At 69.6% G+C, this 17,856-nt stretch overlaps 1 protein-coding gene across 1 annotated transcript; it reads right to left on the bottom strand.

Annotated features, from left to right (window-relative positions):
• Nucleotides 1-1,118: 1,118 nt before the first annotated feature.
• Nucleotides 1,119-14,396, bottom strand: DGKA (diacylglycerol kinase alpha). Its single transcript, XM_065419109.1, has 24 exons — nt 14,333-14,396; nt 13,788-13,883; nt 13,033-13,109; nt 12,753-12,903; nt 12,335-12,415; nt 11,949-11,998; nt 10,592-10,666; nt 10,173-10,292; nt 9,560-9,677; nt 7,358-7,446; nt 6,831-6,950; nt 6,619-6,717; nt 6,257-6,346; nt 5,502-5,575; nt 5,000-5,074; nt 4,335-4,420; nt 4,161-4,250; nt 3,864-4,024; nt 3,648-3,712; nt 3,080-3,170; nt 2,511-2,700; nt 1,931-2,051; nt 1,688-1,748; nt 1,119-1,217 (listed from the first exon to the last, which is right to left on the bottom strand). Exons 1-24 carry the CDS (start codon nt 14,394-14,396, stop codon nt 1,119-1,121), a joined length of 2,343 nt encoding a protein of 780 aa, XP_065275181.1.
• Between the last annotated feature and the right edge of the window lie 3,460 nt (nt 14,397-17,856).

A 17,856-nucleotide genomic window follows, 5' to 3' on the forward strand; every position in this document is an offset into this window, starting at 1 on the left:
GCCGCACTGCTCCCTGCCCCCACAGCACGGTGGGAAGGGGGGTGGTGGTTTTCAGGTGCCCGTGTCTTACCAGCTATTAAACAGTCAGACTCCCGCCCGTGTCGGCTTGGTTCTGTCCCTGCCGGGGAAGGTGCTGGGTGAATGCTGGGGCAGGGTAGTTGGGCGGGGGGGAGGGAGATATTCAGGATCCAGCACCCCCAATGTGGAGTCAGCTGCCCCCCCACTATAGGTCATGCTTAGCGCCCTCCTCCAGCAGGGGGAAGCAAAGCAGGGGGCAGGGAGGTGCCTGCAGGGACTGGAATGGAACCCAGGCGCCCTGCCCCCCAGAACTGGGAGTAGGAACCCAGGCGTCCTGTGACGCTGTGCTCAGCCCCCCCCAGGACGACCCTCCCCTGAGCAGCGCTGCCTCTAACCCCAGGACCCCACTCCGGGCGTGTGGCGGGGGCCGGGTTGGAGGCGCCCTGGTCAAAGCCATGGCCCAGCGCCTGGGGCCCCGGGGCCCATGCCCAACCTGAGAACTGGGGTCTGTGCCCCCCTGCCCAGAACAGAGACCATTGGGGGGAGGGGGGAAGAACAAAAACTCCAACCTTTATTAGTAAGACGAGGCACTTGAAATCTCGAGGGGGGGGGGTGTTGGACTGTGGGGGCAATAAATAGGGGGGCTGGAATGTAGGGTACACGCAGGGGCCCAGCACGCTGCTGCCCCCCACTCCCCGCAGGGGCCAGAGATGCACAGGAGGGGCAGGTACATATGCCCCCTTCCCCCCCACCATGGGGCAGAAACAGCCAAGAGGAGGGTGGGCAGTGGGGGCCAGCGCTCTCAGCAGCTGGGGGGGGGGAGGGGAATAGACCAAGGCCCCCGTGCGCCCCCCCCCCGCTCACTACCGCGGACGGCCCGGGCTGGCAAGCAGGGGAGCGAGGGCAGGGAAGGGGCCCTGGCTGGCGGGGCTGCAGGTGTGACACCCCCCCCCCCAATGACACAATGGGTCTATCCAGGGCATCCAGGCGGCCGGGGGGCAGGAACCAAACCCACCAGCGCCCTGTGGTTAGGCTGTCCCCTGCTCCAAGCCAAGGGGGCCAGGTCGGGGGGGGTCCTTGTCCCCCAGCTGGGGCCCCCCCTACGACTCATGGGGTCCCTTCTTGATGCCGAAGAAGCTGGAGGAGCGGGGGGGCGGGGCCAGGAGCATGGGCGCCTGGTTCTTGTGGGTGATCCTGATCTGAAAGAGAGAGAGTGGGGGGAGGACGCGCTGGGGGGGGGGCCCTGGGCCAGACTGGGCAGGGGAGGACCCTTCCCCCAGCTCCGGTCACACAAAACACCCCCCCCCCGCAGGTTCCCTGGGAATGCACCTGCCCTCCCCCCAGCACCTCCCGTCTATGGGGGGTGGGGGGGCTGCCAGCACCCCACCCCCATGGCTCCGAACTCCACGAACCCCGGCCCCATGCGACCAGCGAGCAAGGGGCACCCAGGCCCCACACCCTCTCCCAACGGGCCGACTGCCCTGGCCCCCAGCAACCCAGCCCCCCCCCCCCCCCCAACACCAGGTGGCCCCGGCTTCCTTCACACCCCACGATGGATTGGCGGGGCGGGGGGGTCTATTGAGGCCTCTCGCGGGGGCTGGGAAAGCTGCAGGGGGCCCGGCTCCTCACCGCTGGGGGGCACAGGGGAGACCCCGATACGGCTCCTTACCGTGCAGGGCGGCTGCATCCAGGGCTCCCCGTCGATCTGCATGGGCAGGCACTTCAGGGTCCTGTGGAGACCCCGGTGTGAGACAGGAGCGCCCCCCGCAGGGGGCTGGGACCTTCCCCAACATGTGGCGGGTCCCAGGAGCGGGAGGCCAGGCCCGAGCCTGCCTCCCTTGGTATCATGGGGGGCCGACTGCCCCCGGGGGACCTCCCCTCCCGCTGCCCCTGGTGCCCCCCCGGTGCTCACCGCAGCGTGATCTCCGAGCACTTGGCCAGCCGCTTGCCTGCACTCTTCAGGCCCGTGTAGATCTGCCCCATCTCAATCACGCCCTCCAGCCCCACCACTTCCAGCCGCTTGTCGCTCAGGTCTGTGGGGAGGGAGGGGGCCGTCAGCGCTGGGGCCCCTGCTGCCGGGGGCCCGGGGCCAGGGGATGACTGAGCCCAGTCCCAACACCCGGGTCCCCCCCAGCCAGCTCCGTGGGCCGGGGGACGTGTCCTCAGTGAGTGGGGCTGGTCAGTGGGCACCCGGGGGTGGGGGTGCCAGGGGTGCCCCTGCTCTGGGGAGCTCCCTTCCCAGCCCCCCCATAGGCTGCTGTGCCTTTAAGGAGGCGGGGCTCTAATGGCTCCACCTAGTGGGCGGAGCCAAGGCGGAAAAGGCAGGTATGGGTTGGGGGGTCCCTGTGCTGGTGTTCATGCAGAATTAGCCTGAAACCTGCCTGGGCCCCGCCCCCCACCTGCACCTCAGACGTGGCCCCGCCTCTGCTCCACCTGAGGCCCCGCCCCTAACTCCGCCCACCAGATGCCCACCTGCTCCCCCGGCTCCGCACCTTGCACGCAGGTCTTGAGCGTCTCCGGATCGGTGACGGCCTCGGGCTGGCTCCTGCCGCCCACCTTCCGGGCCTCGCCCAGCGGCTTCTTCGTCTCGCCCCAGAGGTTGGAGCCGCCGTGCATGCTGGGGATGTTGAGGACCGCGACCCCCGACAGGGCTCCGCTCAGGTCCAGGGGCTGCCCACAGCACTGGGGGGGCAGAGCCCTCGTTACCCACCGGGGACCTCCTTAAACCAGCCCCCACCCGGCACTCGCCCGGCAATGCGCCAGCCTTGGGCTCTGCCAGCAGGGGGCACTGGGGGGGCAGGAGCGCCGGCTGGAGGGGGGGGCTCCCAGCTCCTCCAGCCCTGCGCTGTGCCAGCAGGGGGCGCTGGGGGGGGCAGGAGCACCAGCTGGGGGGGGGAGCTCCCAGCTCCTCCAGCCCTGCGCTGTGCCAGCAGGGGGCGCTGGGGGGGCAGGAGCGCCAGCTTGGGGGGGGGGCTCCCAGCTCCTCCAGCCCTGGGCTCTGCCAGCAGGGGGCGCTGGGGGGGGGGACAGGTCAGGAGTGCCGGCAGTGGGGGGAGCTCACCTCAATGGTCAGATATTCCTTGAGCTTTTTGCAGGTGGCGAAGATGGTCTCGGACGTGGCAAATTCAAAATACCAGAGTTTGTTCTTCATCCTGGAGAGGAACCAGAGCTCCACTAACCCCGGGTGGAAAACAGAACAAACCAAACCACAGAAGGGGGCGCCGTGGGGGCAGGGGGCTGGTGGGGGGGGGGGGGAGGGGAGTGCCCGGCTGTTCCCGTCCCAGCAGGGGGCGCCGTGGGGGCAGGGCAATGGCGGGGGGGGAGGGAGGGGAGTACCCGGCTGTTCCCATCCCAGCAGGGGACACGGGGGGGGGGGGGGGGGGGGGGCAGGGTGCTGGCTGTGGCTCCCGGCCCATCTCAGCGGGAGGGTGTCAGGGGGGTCACCAATGCGATGGGCGAGGACCTGGCTACGGACCCAGAGTCGCTGCCCGCCAAGGGCCCCCCAAGCCCCAGCCAGAATCCACATGGACGCCAGGGCCCCCCCAGGATACAGCCCCTGCCCCCCCACCCGCTAGCCTTGCCTGGCCGGCCCCCACCCACCAGCCTGCCCCAGGCCCCCCCGTGCTCACCGGCTGTTGAATTTCTCGGGGTACTTCTCCCGCATGAGGTGGAATCGGTGAGCGATGGAGGCGTCCTGGGGACGAGACAGACGCAGTCAGAGCCCAGCAGCCCCCGCCCCCCGCGGTTCCTAGGCTGGCCAGACGGGGGGGACGCCGAGCGGGGCTCCGCCCTGCCCCCCCCAAACCACCCTTACCCCCCCCCAGTGCCCAACCCCCCGGCCGTACCACGCCAATGGAGAAGTAGTTGTTGATGATCTCGTAGGGGACGGGGTCCCCCTTCTCCGCGGGGTTCTCGGGGGTCACCTGCACCAGCCACCGGTCCATGAGCAGGACGCTGCTGCTCTCCATGTCCTTCAGGATCTTCCGCAGATTCTCCCCGTCGTAGCCTGGGGGGGGGCAGGGGTCAGTGCCAGGTACGGGCAGGGGGCACCTGGCCAGGCCCGTTGCTCTGACGGGGGAGGGGGGGGTGCCAGGCTAGGCAGCCCCATAGGCCCAGCTCCGCCCCCCCCGGGCGTCACTCACCTCCTCCCCAGCGCAGGCACCGTGCCAGGTCGTTGCCGGTGCCCAACGGGAGCACGGCCACCGGGGGGCGCTGGGGCAGGTTGGCTTTATCTGCAAGGAGAGGGGGATGGTCAGGGGGGGGAGCGGGCTCCTTGGCCCCATTTCCTGCCCCTCCCCCCTCCAGCTTCCACCTACCGATGGCGTCCAGGATCCACCCCACGGTGCCGTCCCCCCCGCACACCAGGATTCGGAAATCCGGCACGTCCCGGAAAAAGTTCAGCCTGAGAACAGAGACACGGAGCTGGGTCAGCACCGGGGCCCGGACTCCCCCCTCCCCCATTTCCCTGCCAGATCCTCCCCAAGGGTTCATTAAACCCTGACCCGCCCTGGGCACCCCCCAGCTCTGCCGGTGCCCCTCAATCCTGACCCGCAGCCCCTGCTAGCCCAGCCCTGGGCCCCCAGCTCTGCCGGTGCCCCTCACTCCCGACCCACAGCCCCTGCTAGCCCAGCCCTGGGCCCCCAGCTCTGCCGGTGCCCCTCACTCCCAACCCGCAGCGCCTGCTAGCCCAGCCCTGGGCCCCCAGCTCTGCCGGTGTCCCTCACTCCCGACCCGCAGCCCCCTGCTAGCCCAGCCCTGGGCCCCCAGCTCTGCCGGTGCCCCTCACTCCCGACCCGCAGCCCCCATAGCCCAACCCTGGGGGCCGCCACACCCCTCACTCAGCCAATGCCCTTTGACCCTCGCCCCACCCCATTCATGCTGTGGAGCTGCCCCGTGGCGTTGCAATGTGGGCAAGAGTCCACTAGGGGGCAGAGCCGAGCCCCACCAGCGAAAGGCCGCAGGGCCCCGAATTCTCACTCACCCGGGGGCCGGGCCCCCCTTCATCAGGTTGTAAACCTGCCGCGGGTTGAGGAGATACTGGAGCTTCCGGAGCACCCTGGTCGTGGAGATGAGGGGAGGGGTTCAGGAGCGGCGCCGACAAGCCTAGAACCCACCGGGCATCGCCATGGACCCCCCCCGCCCGCTCCCGGACAGTCTAGATCATGGGGGGGTGCAGCTGTCCAGGGGCATGTCCCTTAGACCAGGGTGTAGCAATGACATCATGGTAACGAGACTGTCGCCCGGCAACCTCGGAACAACCCTCCCAAACCCCTCCACCCGTCACACGAGATGGGGAAACTGAGGCCCAGACAGGCAGAGAGACTTGCCCGAGGTCACACAGAGAGCTGGGAAGAGATCCCAGGAGTCCTGCCTCCCCCCCCCCCCCCCCCCCGCCCCATGTCTAACCATTAGACCCCACCCTTCTCGCACTGCCCGAGTCCTGGCTCCCAGGAGCCCCCTCTGCTAGACCCCACCTCTCTTACCTCTCCCCCTGTTTCCCGCCGCTCTTGGGGTTGACGAAGACCAGGAGGGGGTGGGTGTCGGGCACTGGGATGATCTGCAGAGCGGGGGAAAGGGGAAATGAAAGGAGGAGACACGAGCGAGTCGCGAGCGCTGGCCGGAGCAAACCGCAGCCGGGGCTGGGGGGGAGCAGGGCAATGCCTGGGCGCGGGAAGAAGTGCCCGTGGTGGGGTCTGCGCTGCCCAGCTGATGCCAAGTGCGCAGGCTGGGGCCAAGTTGCACGGTCACCTTCTGCCACCAGAGGGAGCCACTGTGCCCGGTATGAGCCAATAGTGAGTGCCCTCGCCCCTCGGTGTGTACAGACCACTGTGAATGGGGGTTGGGGGGTCGGGGGGGGGGAGCCCAGGGCTGGGCTAGCAGGGGCTGCAGGTCGGGAGTGAGGGGCACCGACAGAACTGGGGGCAGCCCAGGGCTGGGCTAGCAGGGGCTGCGGGTCGGGAGTGAGGGGCACTGGCAGGGCTGGGGGGAGCCCAGGACTGGCAGAGCAGGGGGCTGCAGGTCGGGAGTGAGGGGCACCGGACAGGAATAGCTGACCTGGGGGGCGGGGGGGTTGTTACCTCGTTCTGGGCAGGGATAAACTCCCTCATTTTTTGAAATCCCGGCCCCACCCCCGCCCGGGGCCCTGCTGTGGGGCCTCGCCCAGGGTCTATTGGCGGTGGCCGCGCCCCGCCGGTGCCAGCCAAAGAGCAGCGCGGTTGGGGGGGTCGCCCCCACTCACCCGCAGCGCCTGGCCCTCGGGCGTGGTGCAGGGCTGCAGCGTCTCCTCCACCGGGGTCCCGCCCTCGTTCTTCTGGCTGTTCTGCCTCTCCTGGAACCCAGAGCCGGGGCGTCACCTGGGGGCAGGGGCCCGGAGCCCTGGGAGAGGAACCAGCAGCCCCCAGGGGCTCCGTGGGGTCCAGGGCCGGAGCTGCTGCTTTGGGTTCAAAGCCCAGTGGGGCACAGAGCCGCTCACCGGTGTCCTCTGGTCCCTCCCCAGCGTGGGGCGGGGGAACTCCCCAGCCTGGCAGGCGCCCGGACTGGGCCATACAGCCCTAGCCAGGGGCTCGGGGCTGGCCCCGCCGCCCGCGGGGACGCACTCACCAGCACGACAGGGTAGATGGCCGAAGGGGGCAGGACGTGGTCCCGCAGGGCCCCGCAGTCGCAGGTCGGGGGCACGCTGGGCTGGCACTCCTCGTGGATCTGGGGGAGACGGGGGTTAGCGCGGCGCATGCTCCTGGCCCCACCTCCCCTGAAGCCACCCCCAGCCCCCGGCAGAGCGACAGGGGCACCGGGGGGGGGGGTGTCGCACCCACCTTGAGGTGGCACCAGACGCAGTGAAGCCCCGTCAGGCTCTGGAAACTCTTGATCTTCTTCTGACACTTGTCGCACTTGCTGGCCTCGCAGCCGCCCTTCACCCACACGTGGCTCTGCGCCTGGGAGGGGGGGGGGGGCGACAGTGAGCTACGGGGGCTGGGAGCCAGGACACCTGGGTTCTCTCCCCAGCTCTGGGAGGGGAGTGGGGTCTAGTGGCTTAGAGCGGGGGGTGAGGTGGGCTGGGAGCCAGGACTCCTGGGTTCTCTCCCCAGCTCGGGGCGGGAGGGGAGTCTAGTGGTTTACAGGGGGGGCTGAGAGTCAGGACTCCTGGGTTCTAGTCCCAGAGTCTGTCAGCCCATCAGTGACAATTCCCTTCCGCGCGCTGTGCCTCAGTTTCCCCGTCTGTACAATGGGGTCGGCGAGCACGTGGCAGGCACTTGGGGGTGGAGGATGGTTCTGGGGACCAGGGGCCGTCGCGCCGGGACGTGGCCAGACAGACCCAGGGGGTCCCCTGCCCCCCACTCACGCTGGTGTCCTTGCGGGACTTGGCGTAGGTGCTGATGCAGCTGAGGGGCGCCCGGCGGGCGCAGCGCTCGTGGGCCGTGAACTTGCAGACTGGAGGCAGAAAAGGCAGGTTAGTGACCAGGGTGGAGAGGCATGAGCTGGACAGGGGCGGGGCTTAGCTCCTCCTCTAGCCCCACCCCCATTCTTCCCCCTAGACTCCCTTAAAGGTCCTGCTCAATGATTGGCTGGGCTTAGAGCGGGCCAGCCAATCACATCTGACTGGAAGGAGGTGGGCGGTGGTTAGGCCACTGCCCCCGCCCACCGGGCGACCAGCCAGCCAATGGCAGTTTGAGCAGACGCCACAATGCTGATTTGCTTGTTTCTCATTGGCTGAGTGAGAGGTGGGCGGGGTCGCCCCAGGCTGAGCCCCCCCAGCCCCACACTACTCACAGCGCCCCCTGGGCACCTTTCCCTGGCTTGTGACCATTTCTCCAGGGGGGCCGAGGTGTGGGGGGATCCCCCTTCCCTGGCCATGCCCGCGTCAGGGGGAGGGGGGCAGAGGGGACCCCCCACCACACCCATGTCAGGGAGACGGAGTGAGGGGCAGAGGGGGGGCCGTGCCCGTGTCAGGGGGGCAGAGGGGATCCCCCACCATGTCTGTGTCGGGGGCCGTGCCCACATCGGGGGGATGGAGGCCAGGAGGGCCGGGGGGCAGGGTGACCAGACAGCAAGTGTGAAAAATCGGGACAGGGGTACGGGGTAATAGGAGCCTATATAAAAAAAAGCCCCAAATATTGGGACCGTCCCTATAAAATCGGGACATCTGGTCACCCTAGCCGGGGGGCCGTGCCTGTGTCGGGGGGGGTCAGAGGAGGCCGTGCCTGTGTCGGGAGGGGTGGAGGGCAGGGGGGCCGTGCCTGTGTCGGGGGGGCAGCGGGGGCCGTGCCCACGTCGGGAGGGTGGAGGGCAGGGGGGCCGTGCCTGTGTCGGGGGGGGGTCAGAGGAGGCCGTGCCTGTGTCGGGGGGGGTGGAGGGCAGGGGGGTAGGGGGGCCGTGCCTGTGTCGGGGGGGCAGGGGGGGCTGTGCCCACGTCGGGAGGGGTGGAGGGCAGGGGGGCCGTGCCTGTGTCGGGGGGGGTCAGAGGAGGCCGTGCCTGTGTCGGGGGGGGGTCAGAGGAGGCCGTGCCTGTGTCGGGGGGGGTGGAGGGCAGGGGGGTAGGGGGGCCGTGCCTGTGTCGGGGGGGCAGGGGGGGCTGTGCCCACGTCGGGAGGGGTGGAGGGCAGGGGGGCCGTGCCTGTGTCGGGGGGGGGTCAGAGGAGGCCGTGCCTGTGTCGGGGGGGGTCAGAGGAGGCCGTGCCCACGTCGGGGGGGGTGGAGGACAGGGGGGTAGGGGGGGCCGTGCCTGTGTCGGGGGGGGGGTCAGAGGAGGCTGTTCCCACGTCCGGAGGGATGGAGGGCAGGGGGGTAGGGGGGACCGTGCCTGTGTCGGGGGGGGGTCAGAGGAGGCCGTGCCCACGTCGGGAGGGGTGGAGGGCAGGGGGGTAGGGGGGGGCCGGGCCTGTGTCGGGGGGGGTGGGGTCAGAGGAGGCTGTTCCCACGTCCGGAGGGATGGAGGGTAGGAGGGCCGTGCCTGTGTCGGGGGGGGCAGGGGGGGCCGTGCCCATGTCGGGAGGGGTGGAGGGCAGGGGGGCTGTGCCTGTGTCGGGGGGGGTCAGAGGAGGCTGTGCCCACGTCGGGAGGGGTGGAGGGCAGGGGGGTAGGGGGGACCGTGCCTGTGTCGGGGGGGGTGTCAGAGGAGGCCGTGCCCACGTCGGGAGGGGTGGAGGGCAGGGGGGTAGGGGGGGGCCGGGCCTGTGTCGGGGGGGGGGGTCAGAGGAGGCTGTTCCCACGTCCGGAGGGATGGAGGGTAGGAGGGCCGTGCCTGTGTCGGGGAGGCAGGGGGGGCCATGCCCACGTCGGGAGGGGTGGAGGGCAGGGGGGCCGTGCCTGTGTCGGTGGGGGTCAGAGGAGGCTGTGCCTGTGTCGGGGGGGGTCAGAGGAGGCCGTGCCCATGTCGGGAGGGGTGGAGGGCAGGGGGGTAGGGGGGCCGTGCCTGTGTCGGGGGGGCAGGGGAGGCCGTGCCCACGTCGGGAGGGGTGGAGGGCAGGGGAGGCCGTGCCCACGTCGGGAGGGGTGGAGGGCAGGGGGGCCGTGCCTGTGTCGGGGGGGCAGGGGGGGCACTCACAGGTGCAGCACAGGCCCTGCTTGCGCAGCCCGACCAGGAGGGTCTCGCAGACGTTGCAGTAGACAGGCCGGTTAAAGTGCTTCAGCCGCCACATGTGCTGCCCGTCGTCCTTCATGTTCTGCGGGGAGAGAAGAGGGTCAGTGGGGGGAGGGCGGGGCGGGGGCAGCGGGTTGAGGGGGGAGGGGTTGGGGGGGGCAGCAAGTCGAGGGGGGAGGGGCAGGTTGGGGTACACGGAGCTCACCCACTTCTCCCCGAGGGGTGTGGGGGTCACCTATGGGCTGTTACCCACTTGTGGTTACCACTGGTTGGGGGGGGGGGGAGAATCAGGGCTTGTGGGGGATCCCAGGTCCACAGGACGGATCGGGATGGACATAGGGAGCTTCCCCCCAACCCCCCCGTCACACCCCCGGCTGCTCCCCAGTGGGGATCCCCATTGTTGGAGGGGGTCAAATTCCCACACAGCTCAGAGCATTTCTGCCCCTCCCCAGGATCACCCCCCTCCACCCCCCGGGATCCCCCTGCCCCCCCTGGGATCGCCCCTCTCCACCCCCCCAGGATCCCCTGCTCCCCCGGGATCGCCCCTCTCTCTTCCCCTCCCCCCCCCCGGACTCACCACTTCCAGGCCCAGCAGCACCAGCAGGGGGATGGTGGTGACCCCCCCCCGCAGCCACTCGGCCAGCGACACCGTCCCGCTATCGTCATAGTCGATCTCCTTCATCATCTCCTGCAGGATCTGGGGGGGGGGGGGGGGGGAAAGACAGGGACATGGCTCAGGGGCTCCGGGGAGGGGGGGGGGGTTTGGTGAGCCCCCACCCAGCAGCCCCCCTCCAAGAACCCCATCTCCTCCCCGCAGCAGCCCCCACGGCTGGCGCAAGGGCCTGCCCCCAGCCTGCCCCCCCTCCCACCCCGGGCTCAGGGCAGCCCCCCCCACACGCTGCCCCCTACAGTGCCCATGGGCTGGGGCCTCTCCAGGCAGGAGGGGGCAGGGCCGGGGCAGCCCCACCCACCCCACGGCACCAGCCCGGTACTCACGGGTTTGAGCTCTGTGACGTCCCAGTCCAGGTACTCGGCCACTCGCATCATCTGGGTGATGATCCGATCCACCTCCTGGGGGGACACGGGGGGGAGAAGAGAGCAGGTCGGTACCGGCCCATGGGGGGGGGGCTGGCAGAGTGGGTCAGTATCGGCCCATGGGGGGGGGGCAGGGCTGGCAGAGCGGGGCAGTACCGGCCCATGGGGGGGGGCAGAGCGGGTCAGTACCGGCCCATGGGGGGGGGGCACGGCTGGCAGAGCGGGGCAGTACCGGCCCATGGGGGGGGGCAGAGCGGGGCAGTACTGGCCCATGGGGGGGGGGGCTGGCAGAGTGGGTCAGTATCGGCCCATGGGGGGGGCAGGGCTGGCAGAGCGGGGCAGTACCGGCCCATGGGGGGGGGGGCACGACTGGCAGAGCGGGTCAGTACCGGCCCATGGGGGGGGGGGGCACGGCTGGCAGAGCGGGGCAGTACCGGCCCATGGGGGGGAGAGGCAGGGCTGGCAGAGCGGGGCAGTACCGGCCCATGGGGGGGGGGCAGGGCGGGTCAGTAGCGGCCCATGGGGGGGGCAGGGCGGGCAGAGCGGGGCAGTACCGGCCCATGGGGGGGGCAGAGTGGGGCAGTACTGGCCCATGGGGGGGGGGCAGGGCTGGCAGAGCGGGGCAGTACCGGCCCATGGGGGGGGGGCAGAGTGGGGCAGTACTGGCCCATGGGGGGGGGCAGGGCTGGCAGAGCGGGGCAATACCGGCCCATGGAGGGGGCAGGGCGGGTCAGTAGCGGCCCATGGGGGGGGCAGGGCGGGCAGAGCGGGTCAGTAGCGGCCCATGGGGGGGGCAGGGCGGGCAGAGCGGGGCAGTACTGGCCCATGGGGGGGGGGGCTGGCAGAGCGGGGCAGTACCGGCCCTTGGGGGGGTGCAGGGCTGGCAGAGCGGGTGAGTACTGGCCCATGGGGGGGGGGCTGGCAGAGTGGGGCAGTACCGGCCCATGGGGGGGGCAGGGCTGGCAGAGCGGGGCAGTACCGGGCCATGGGGGCGGGCAGGGCTGGCAGAGCGGGGCAGTACCGGGCCATGGGCGGGGGGCAGACGGCCCCCCAGGGACGGGGCACCGGGGATGGACCCATTGCTCAGCCCTGAGGCCAGAAGCACCTGGGGGTCCCTGGAGAGGTTGGGGGGGGCAGAGGCCTCCCTTTGCTGTGGGGCCAGACCCAGAGATGGGGGGGAGGGGCTGCTCCCGGCCTCTGCCAGGCCCGGGAGGGTTCTGCAGGGGCCAGGGGCTCAGAGCGGGCAGTGGGGGGCACTGGGGTGCAGGGGACAGTGATGGGGGGGCTGGGGTCTCCCCCCCAGGCCCACGGCACTCACCGAACTGTCCAGCAGGCCGTTCCCATCCTTGTCGTAGAGCTTAAAGGTGACTGGAGGGGGGGAGAGCGGAGTCAGTGGGGGGACCCCAGCCAGGCCCATGGCCACCCCACCCCCACCCTAGGCCAGCCCCCGTCAACCCACATCCTAGCACAGCCTGTCAGCCCCCACCCCTCTGGGGAAAGACGTCTGACCCCCCCCCCAAAGGTCTCCCACGAGCCCCCCGCCGTGCCCCCCCCCGCCTTGCCCCCCAGGGCCACCCCCTGCCCCCTTAGGAACCCAACTCGGGTCTGAGCCCGAGAGCTGCCCCGAGCTCGTCGCCTCTCCGTGGGGCTGGGGCGGGTGGGACCTGCCCCCCCCCCCCGTCGTTCTCCTCCTCCCAGACTCACACTCCAGCTTGTCCTCGGGGCGCCCCCCCTCCAGCAGTGAGAAGTAGCAGGAGACGTCGTTGACACAGACGAGGCCGCTGGCTGCAAAGGGACAGAGCCGGCGCTGAATCCCGCAGCCCCCCTGCCCCACACGGGACCCAGGAGATCGGGCCCCGAGGCCCATTCACTCCTCGGCTTCAGCTGCAGCCCCCAGCCCCAAGCAGCCTGTGCCCCATGTCACCCCCCTCCCCAAGGCACAGGCCCTCTCCTCAATCCAGCTCTGGCCACTGCAACAAACTGGCTAGCAACTGCCCCCCGCTGCTTGGGATCAGAACTGCTCTGCTGTGTGTCATACCCCCCGTACAGTCAGCATCTGATGGGGATTCTCCTCCAGCTCAGCCAGGCTGATGGAGCAGGCGGGGCCGGTGCACGCCCTTACCTGGCTGCTCCCCGAGGCCCGGCTGCTGCCCGGGGGCCTCCCCAGGCGAGGTCTGGAAGGACAGGAAGAGGTGCTGGCAGAGCGCGTCCGAGATCTCCTCGGCCTCCAGGTAGCTCCTCATAAACAGCTTGAAGCCCTCAAAGTCGATCGACTGGGGGGAGGCAGCAGAGAGGGGGGCAGTTAGGGGGCATCCCGGGCCTGGGGGGGGCCCTGCTCGGGGCTCTGGGGTCAGACTGGGACCCCCCTGGGTGGCACGGAGCGGGGCATCGGGTGGACTCACGTCTCCCTGCAGGTGCTGCACCAAGGCGCCATCTCCATAGAAGTCCTGCAGCACGTCCTGGACCTTCCTGCTGCTGTCTGGGGGGGCAGATGGGGGGGGGGTCAGGATCCCAGGCTCCCCCCCCCCCGGCCTGGAGCAGACGCTGCCCAGACCCAGGGCCAAGCCCTCCCCCAGCCCTGCCGGGGGGGGGGGGGGGGAAGCTGCAGTTCTGCCACCGTGACCCCCGCCCTGCTCTGGGGGCAAATCCAGCCACTCTACCGCCCCCCCCCCCCACAAGCTCCCTAGCCTTATGGGGGGGCCAGGTCAGCCCCCCCCCCGCAGGAAATCAGCCCCACCTGCAGGCCTGGAGAGTTGGTACCAGAGCAAATCCCCAACAGAGGCAACCCCTCCTCCACTCCAGAACCAGTGGGGCCGACCCCCAGCGCGAAGTGGGGTGTGGGTGGGCTCAGCTGCACCCCCCCGTGCCGTCCTCCCCCCGCCCGGGGCCCGATCCTGCTCCTGCCAGAGCAGTGGCAACTCTTCCCACCAGCCCCCGCCCAAGGCGGGGCCCAGACGAGCAGGTCTGCGGGGGGGGGGGCACTCCCGCTTGGCACCCCGATGCCCTGGGGGCGACGGGCTGTCCCCACGGGGACCCCCTACCGCAGCCCCCCGCCCCGGGGCAGCGGGACCATGGCGAGGGCAGGGCCGATCCCAGGGGGCTCTGAGCCCGAGTACCTGCCCAGGGGGGTGGGGGGGCAGCGGGGGCAGTTACTCACAGTCAATGTACTTCTGCAGGTGGGCGAACTCCTCGGGGCTCAGGGTGGCCCATTCCTTGCTCTCCGACATGACGCTCTGGGGCCTCCGGGCCGCGGCTGCGGGTGGGGGGGGGAGTTAGAAACTGAGACGCCCGTGGGGGGGTGACCGTGGGGGGGACAAAAGGAGCCAACGGGAGTGGGGCCGCAGAGCACAACGGAGCCCGGGCGAGGTGCCGGCGAGAGCGACGGGGGGGGGGGGGGAGGGCTGGGCAGTGCCCCTCACTGATGAGCTGAGCCGGCACATTCCCCAACAGAGCCAACCCATCTCCAGAGCAGCGACCGCCACCCCCAGGCAAGGCCAGCCAAGCCCCCGGCCCCCCAGATCCGTCAGCCCCCCGGTATCCCAACCGGGGGGGCCTGCGCTGGGGCTGCCGGGAGCCCAGCAGAGGAGGCCGGGCTGGCACCCATGGCTGTCGGGGGTGGGAGTGGGGCCTGATCTGCCTCTTCTGGACCCACTGCTGAGACCCCCAGCCCCACGGGCTCTTAAAGGGATATTACCCAATTACCGACTGGGGTGGGCTGGCCGCCGGCCGGCAGACGGGGGCACCATTTGCCCCAGAGCAGCCCCATGGCCAGCGCAGACACCCCGGCTGGCTCCAGCGCCGCGGGGATCCGCAGCGGGACACTTGGGAGGGCAGCTGGTACCAGCGCTTTATACCTCGCCGCGGGCGGCCACGCTGCCGGCTCTGCTCAATATTTAATGGTGCCAAGTCACGGCTGGGGGGGAGGTTTGTGGTTCTCCAATCGCGGCTGTGAATTCGGGGATGGGGGGGGGAATCGTCTGATTCAGAGACACGAACTGGGGGGAGGGAGGTGGGACTTGGCAACAGGCCAAGCTCTTCTAGGTGCCAGCTGGGGCCTGGGGCGCTCGGCCGAGTGGGCTACAAACTGCATAAGGACCGGCTAGGGGCCAAAGCCTGGGGGGGCTGAACAGCATGGGGGAGGGGCCACCGCTCCAGGCCTCCCCCCCCAGATCTTGAGTGGCACTGTGCCCCCCGCTGCATCCAGCCCTGTTCCCACCTCTGGGCCGTGGGGTCTAATGGTTAGTGCAGGGGACTTAGGAGCCAGGATGCCTGGGTCCCATTCCTAGCTGTGTCGCTGACGCTCTGCTGACTGCCCCTCTGTGCCTCAGTTTCCCCCTCAGGGGCTAATAGAGCACTGAGTGCTTGGAGATCCTCCCGCTCAGTGGGAGCCAGGGGGGAGGACTCGCGCCCGCCAGAGCCCCCGCCTCACTCCATTAGGGAGATGATTTATTCATGTTGATACCGATCTCGGCGCACACCTGGGAGCTGCCGGCTGCGCTAAGTGCTCCGAGGTCTCTGCGGGGCAGGGAGAGGACGGGACGTGCCGCCCCCATTAACGCTAATGGGGCTAATCCGAGCACGGCCCCCCAGGGCCGCCGGCCCCCTCGCAGCCCAGACAGCAAGTCTGAGACCCAAGAGCGGCTTGGATGGTGCCCTCAGTCCTGACCCACAGCCCCTGCTAGCCCAGCCCTGGGTCCCCCACCTCTGCCGGTGCCCCTCACTCCCGACCCGCAGCCCCTGCTAGCCCAGCCCTGCCTCCCCGAGCTCTGCCGGTGCCCCTCACTCCCGATCCAAAGCCCCCTGCTAGCCCAGCCCTGGGTCCCCCACCTCTGCCGGTGCCCCTCACTCCCGCCCCGCAGCCCCGGATCCCCCAAACTGTCAGTGCCCCTCAATCTCAACCCGCAGCCCCTGCTAGCCCAGCCCTGGCCCCCCAGAACGTGGCCCTTCAGGATGACGGGCTATAGAACAAGAAAATCAGTCACAAAGGACTGTATTAAGGGAAGTCATCGCAAGGACAAGCTGGAGCAGTAACTCACCCGCTTAGCCAGGCCGGGTTGACGGCCACTAGCGCAGCTGGAGGGGGGCAGGGCTGGGCTAGCAGGGGCTGCGGGTCGGGAGTGAGGGGCACCGGTGGAGCTGCTGGGGAAGGGCACAAAACTGGGGGCACTGGCTAGGGAGATGGGGACCCAGGGCTGAGCTAATATGAGCTGAGGGGCTAACACGCAGGACAATGAAAATGAAGGAGGGCCAGGAGCCAGGACTCCTGGGTTCTGTCCCCAGCTCTGGGAGGGGAGTGGGGGCCGGTGTTTAGCTCTGCCAACCTTCCTGTACCCCGACTGGTCCCACCCCCTGTTCCGTTAGCTCCAAGGCCCTGCAGTCGGGGGGGGGGGGGGCTCTGACTTTGCCTCATTCCCAGCCCCCCCCCCTTTCATCCCAAACATGTGACTAACCAATTTCCCCCCCTCCCCCCCCCGCCTGGGGCAGCTGCTCTGGGGCCAGCAGGGCCAGGAGTCCCCCTCCTCCCACGCTGTGGGGCCAGCTCCGGGTGGGGCCAGTGGGGGAGGGGACGACAAAGCCAGTCCAAGCCCTTCAACAAACGACTTCTGCTTTCGGTGGATCCATTTTTAGAGCAGTGTGGGCGGGGGGGGGGGGCACGCCCACAGGGATCCCCTGGGCAAGAAATGACTCCCCCCCACTGTAAACATGGGACTGTCCCGGGGCAAGGAACAAACCACTGGGACGGGGGGGGGGGGCAGGGTGCCAGTGCCACCTCCCCCAACATACCCCCCCAGAGACACCACCAGCACCCTACACAAACCTCACCTCCCTGTGCTCCTCCCAGCCATGCACACACCCCCTCGGTACAAGCCCAGCCGCTGGGGAGCAGGCAGCCGCTCAGCACCCCCCCACTTTCACGCAGGGGGTGGGCTTCGAAGGCGGCTTTGCTCAGTGCCCGCCCCCAGGGACCCCCCGGGCGAGGGGGGGCAGGAAGGAAAGAGGCGTGAAATGCGGCCCAGGCAAACGGCTCCTCCAGGCCGAGCCGCAGAGATCCCAGAGGCCTGGCTGGCTCCCCGCCCGCCCCCGGCTGGATGGGAGTCCCCCTGGCAGCTCCCGGCCCTGGGGGGAGGTGGGGCACTGAGGCAGCCCGGCTGCACACCGAGGGGGGGGGGGGGTACGGGATATGATGGGGCTTCCCGACGCCTCGCCGGGAGGCTGCTGTCAATGCAGCCCCCAGGAGGCGAGTTTAGTGAGTCCTCAGCTTCACCCTCAGCCCAGGGATGGTGCAGCTGAGCCACTTGTGACCAGAGGGAAAGTCCTGCCTGACCCCAGCTGGGGCACAGGCTGTGCCCTGGAGCATGAGGGTTGCCAGCCCCCGGGAGAATTCCAGCCTCGCTCCTCCAGCCGGCCTGGCCTTTCTGTCAACTCACTTCCCCCTTTGCCCCCAGAATATCCTGCAGCTGTGACTTCCACGGGGCAATCACACGGGGAGGGGCAAACCGTGAGCTCTGAGCCCACATCAGTCAGAACCTGAGCAGGGAAGGCAGATGCAGCCACAGCCAGGGTGAGGGGCCGGGCGCTGCATCTGATTGAACAAACTTAGCGGCAAAGCTAATAAACCCTGTTGTTAATGGGGCCGTGAACCTTCTCTAGCACCTGTTGGATGCACTTACAGCCCTGATAGGATCCTGCTCCCCCACCCTTTATAGAAGGGAAACTGAGGCAGAGCGGTGCTGCGACACAAAGTGAGCCAGCAGCACTACTGAGAAAAGAACCCAGGAGTCCTGGCTCCCAGCCCCCATGCTCTGACCACTAGACCCCGCTCCTCTCCCAGAACTAGGAACAGAACCCGGGAGTCCTGGCTCCCAGCCCCCCTGAGCTGTCAGGAGGAGGGCAGGCGCGCTAGGCCATGGGTAAGGGGCACCGACTCCGCCCTGGACACATCCCAGGGATCCTGAGGTTACTGAGTCCTGCTAACTCCATCAGCGGCGCTAAATTTAGCTCGGCTCCGCCTGCCCCTGGCTCCACCAGCCGAGCGCGGCAAATGGAAACCAGATGCTGGGAGAAGCCGTTTGGGGTTGGAGGCCAAAGCTTAACACCTTGATCCCCAGGGGGCGGCCGAGCAGGGGGCCCGGCCCTGCTGCCCCCAGCCTGCCCCCCTCGTCTGGCCCTGCCCAGCACACGACTCGGAGAACCCTCGGCTCTGACCCAGCCCAAGGCCAAGCCCT

Source organism: Emys orbicularis, chromosome 19 (genome assembly GCF_028017835.1).
Source record: "Emys orbicularis isolate rEmyOrb1 chromosome 19, rEmyOrb1.hap1, whole genome shotgun sequence".
Classification (NCBI taxonomy): domain Eukaryota; kingdom Metazoa; phylum Chordata; order Testudines; family Emydidae; genus Emys; species Emys orbicularis.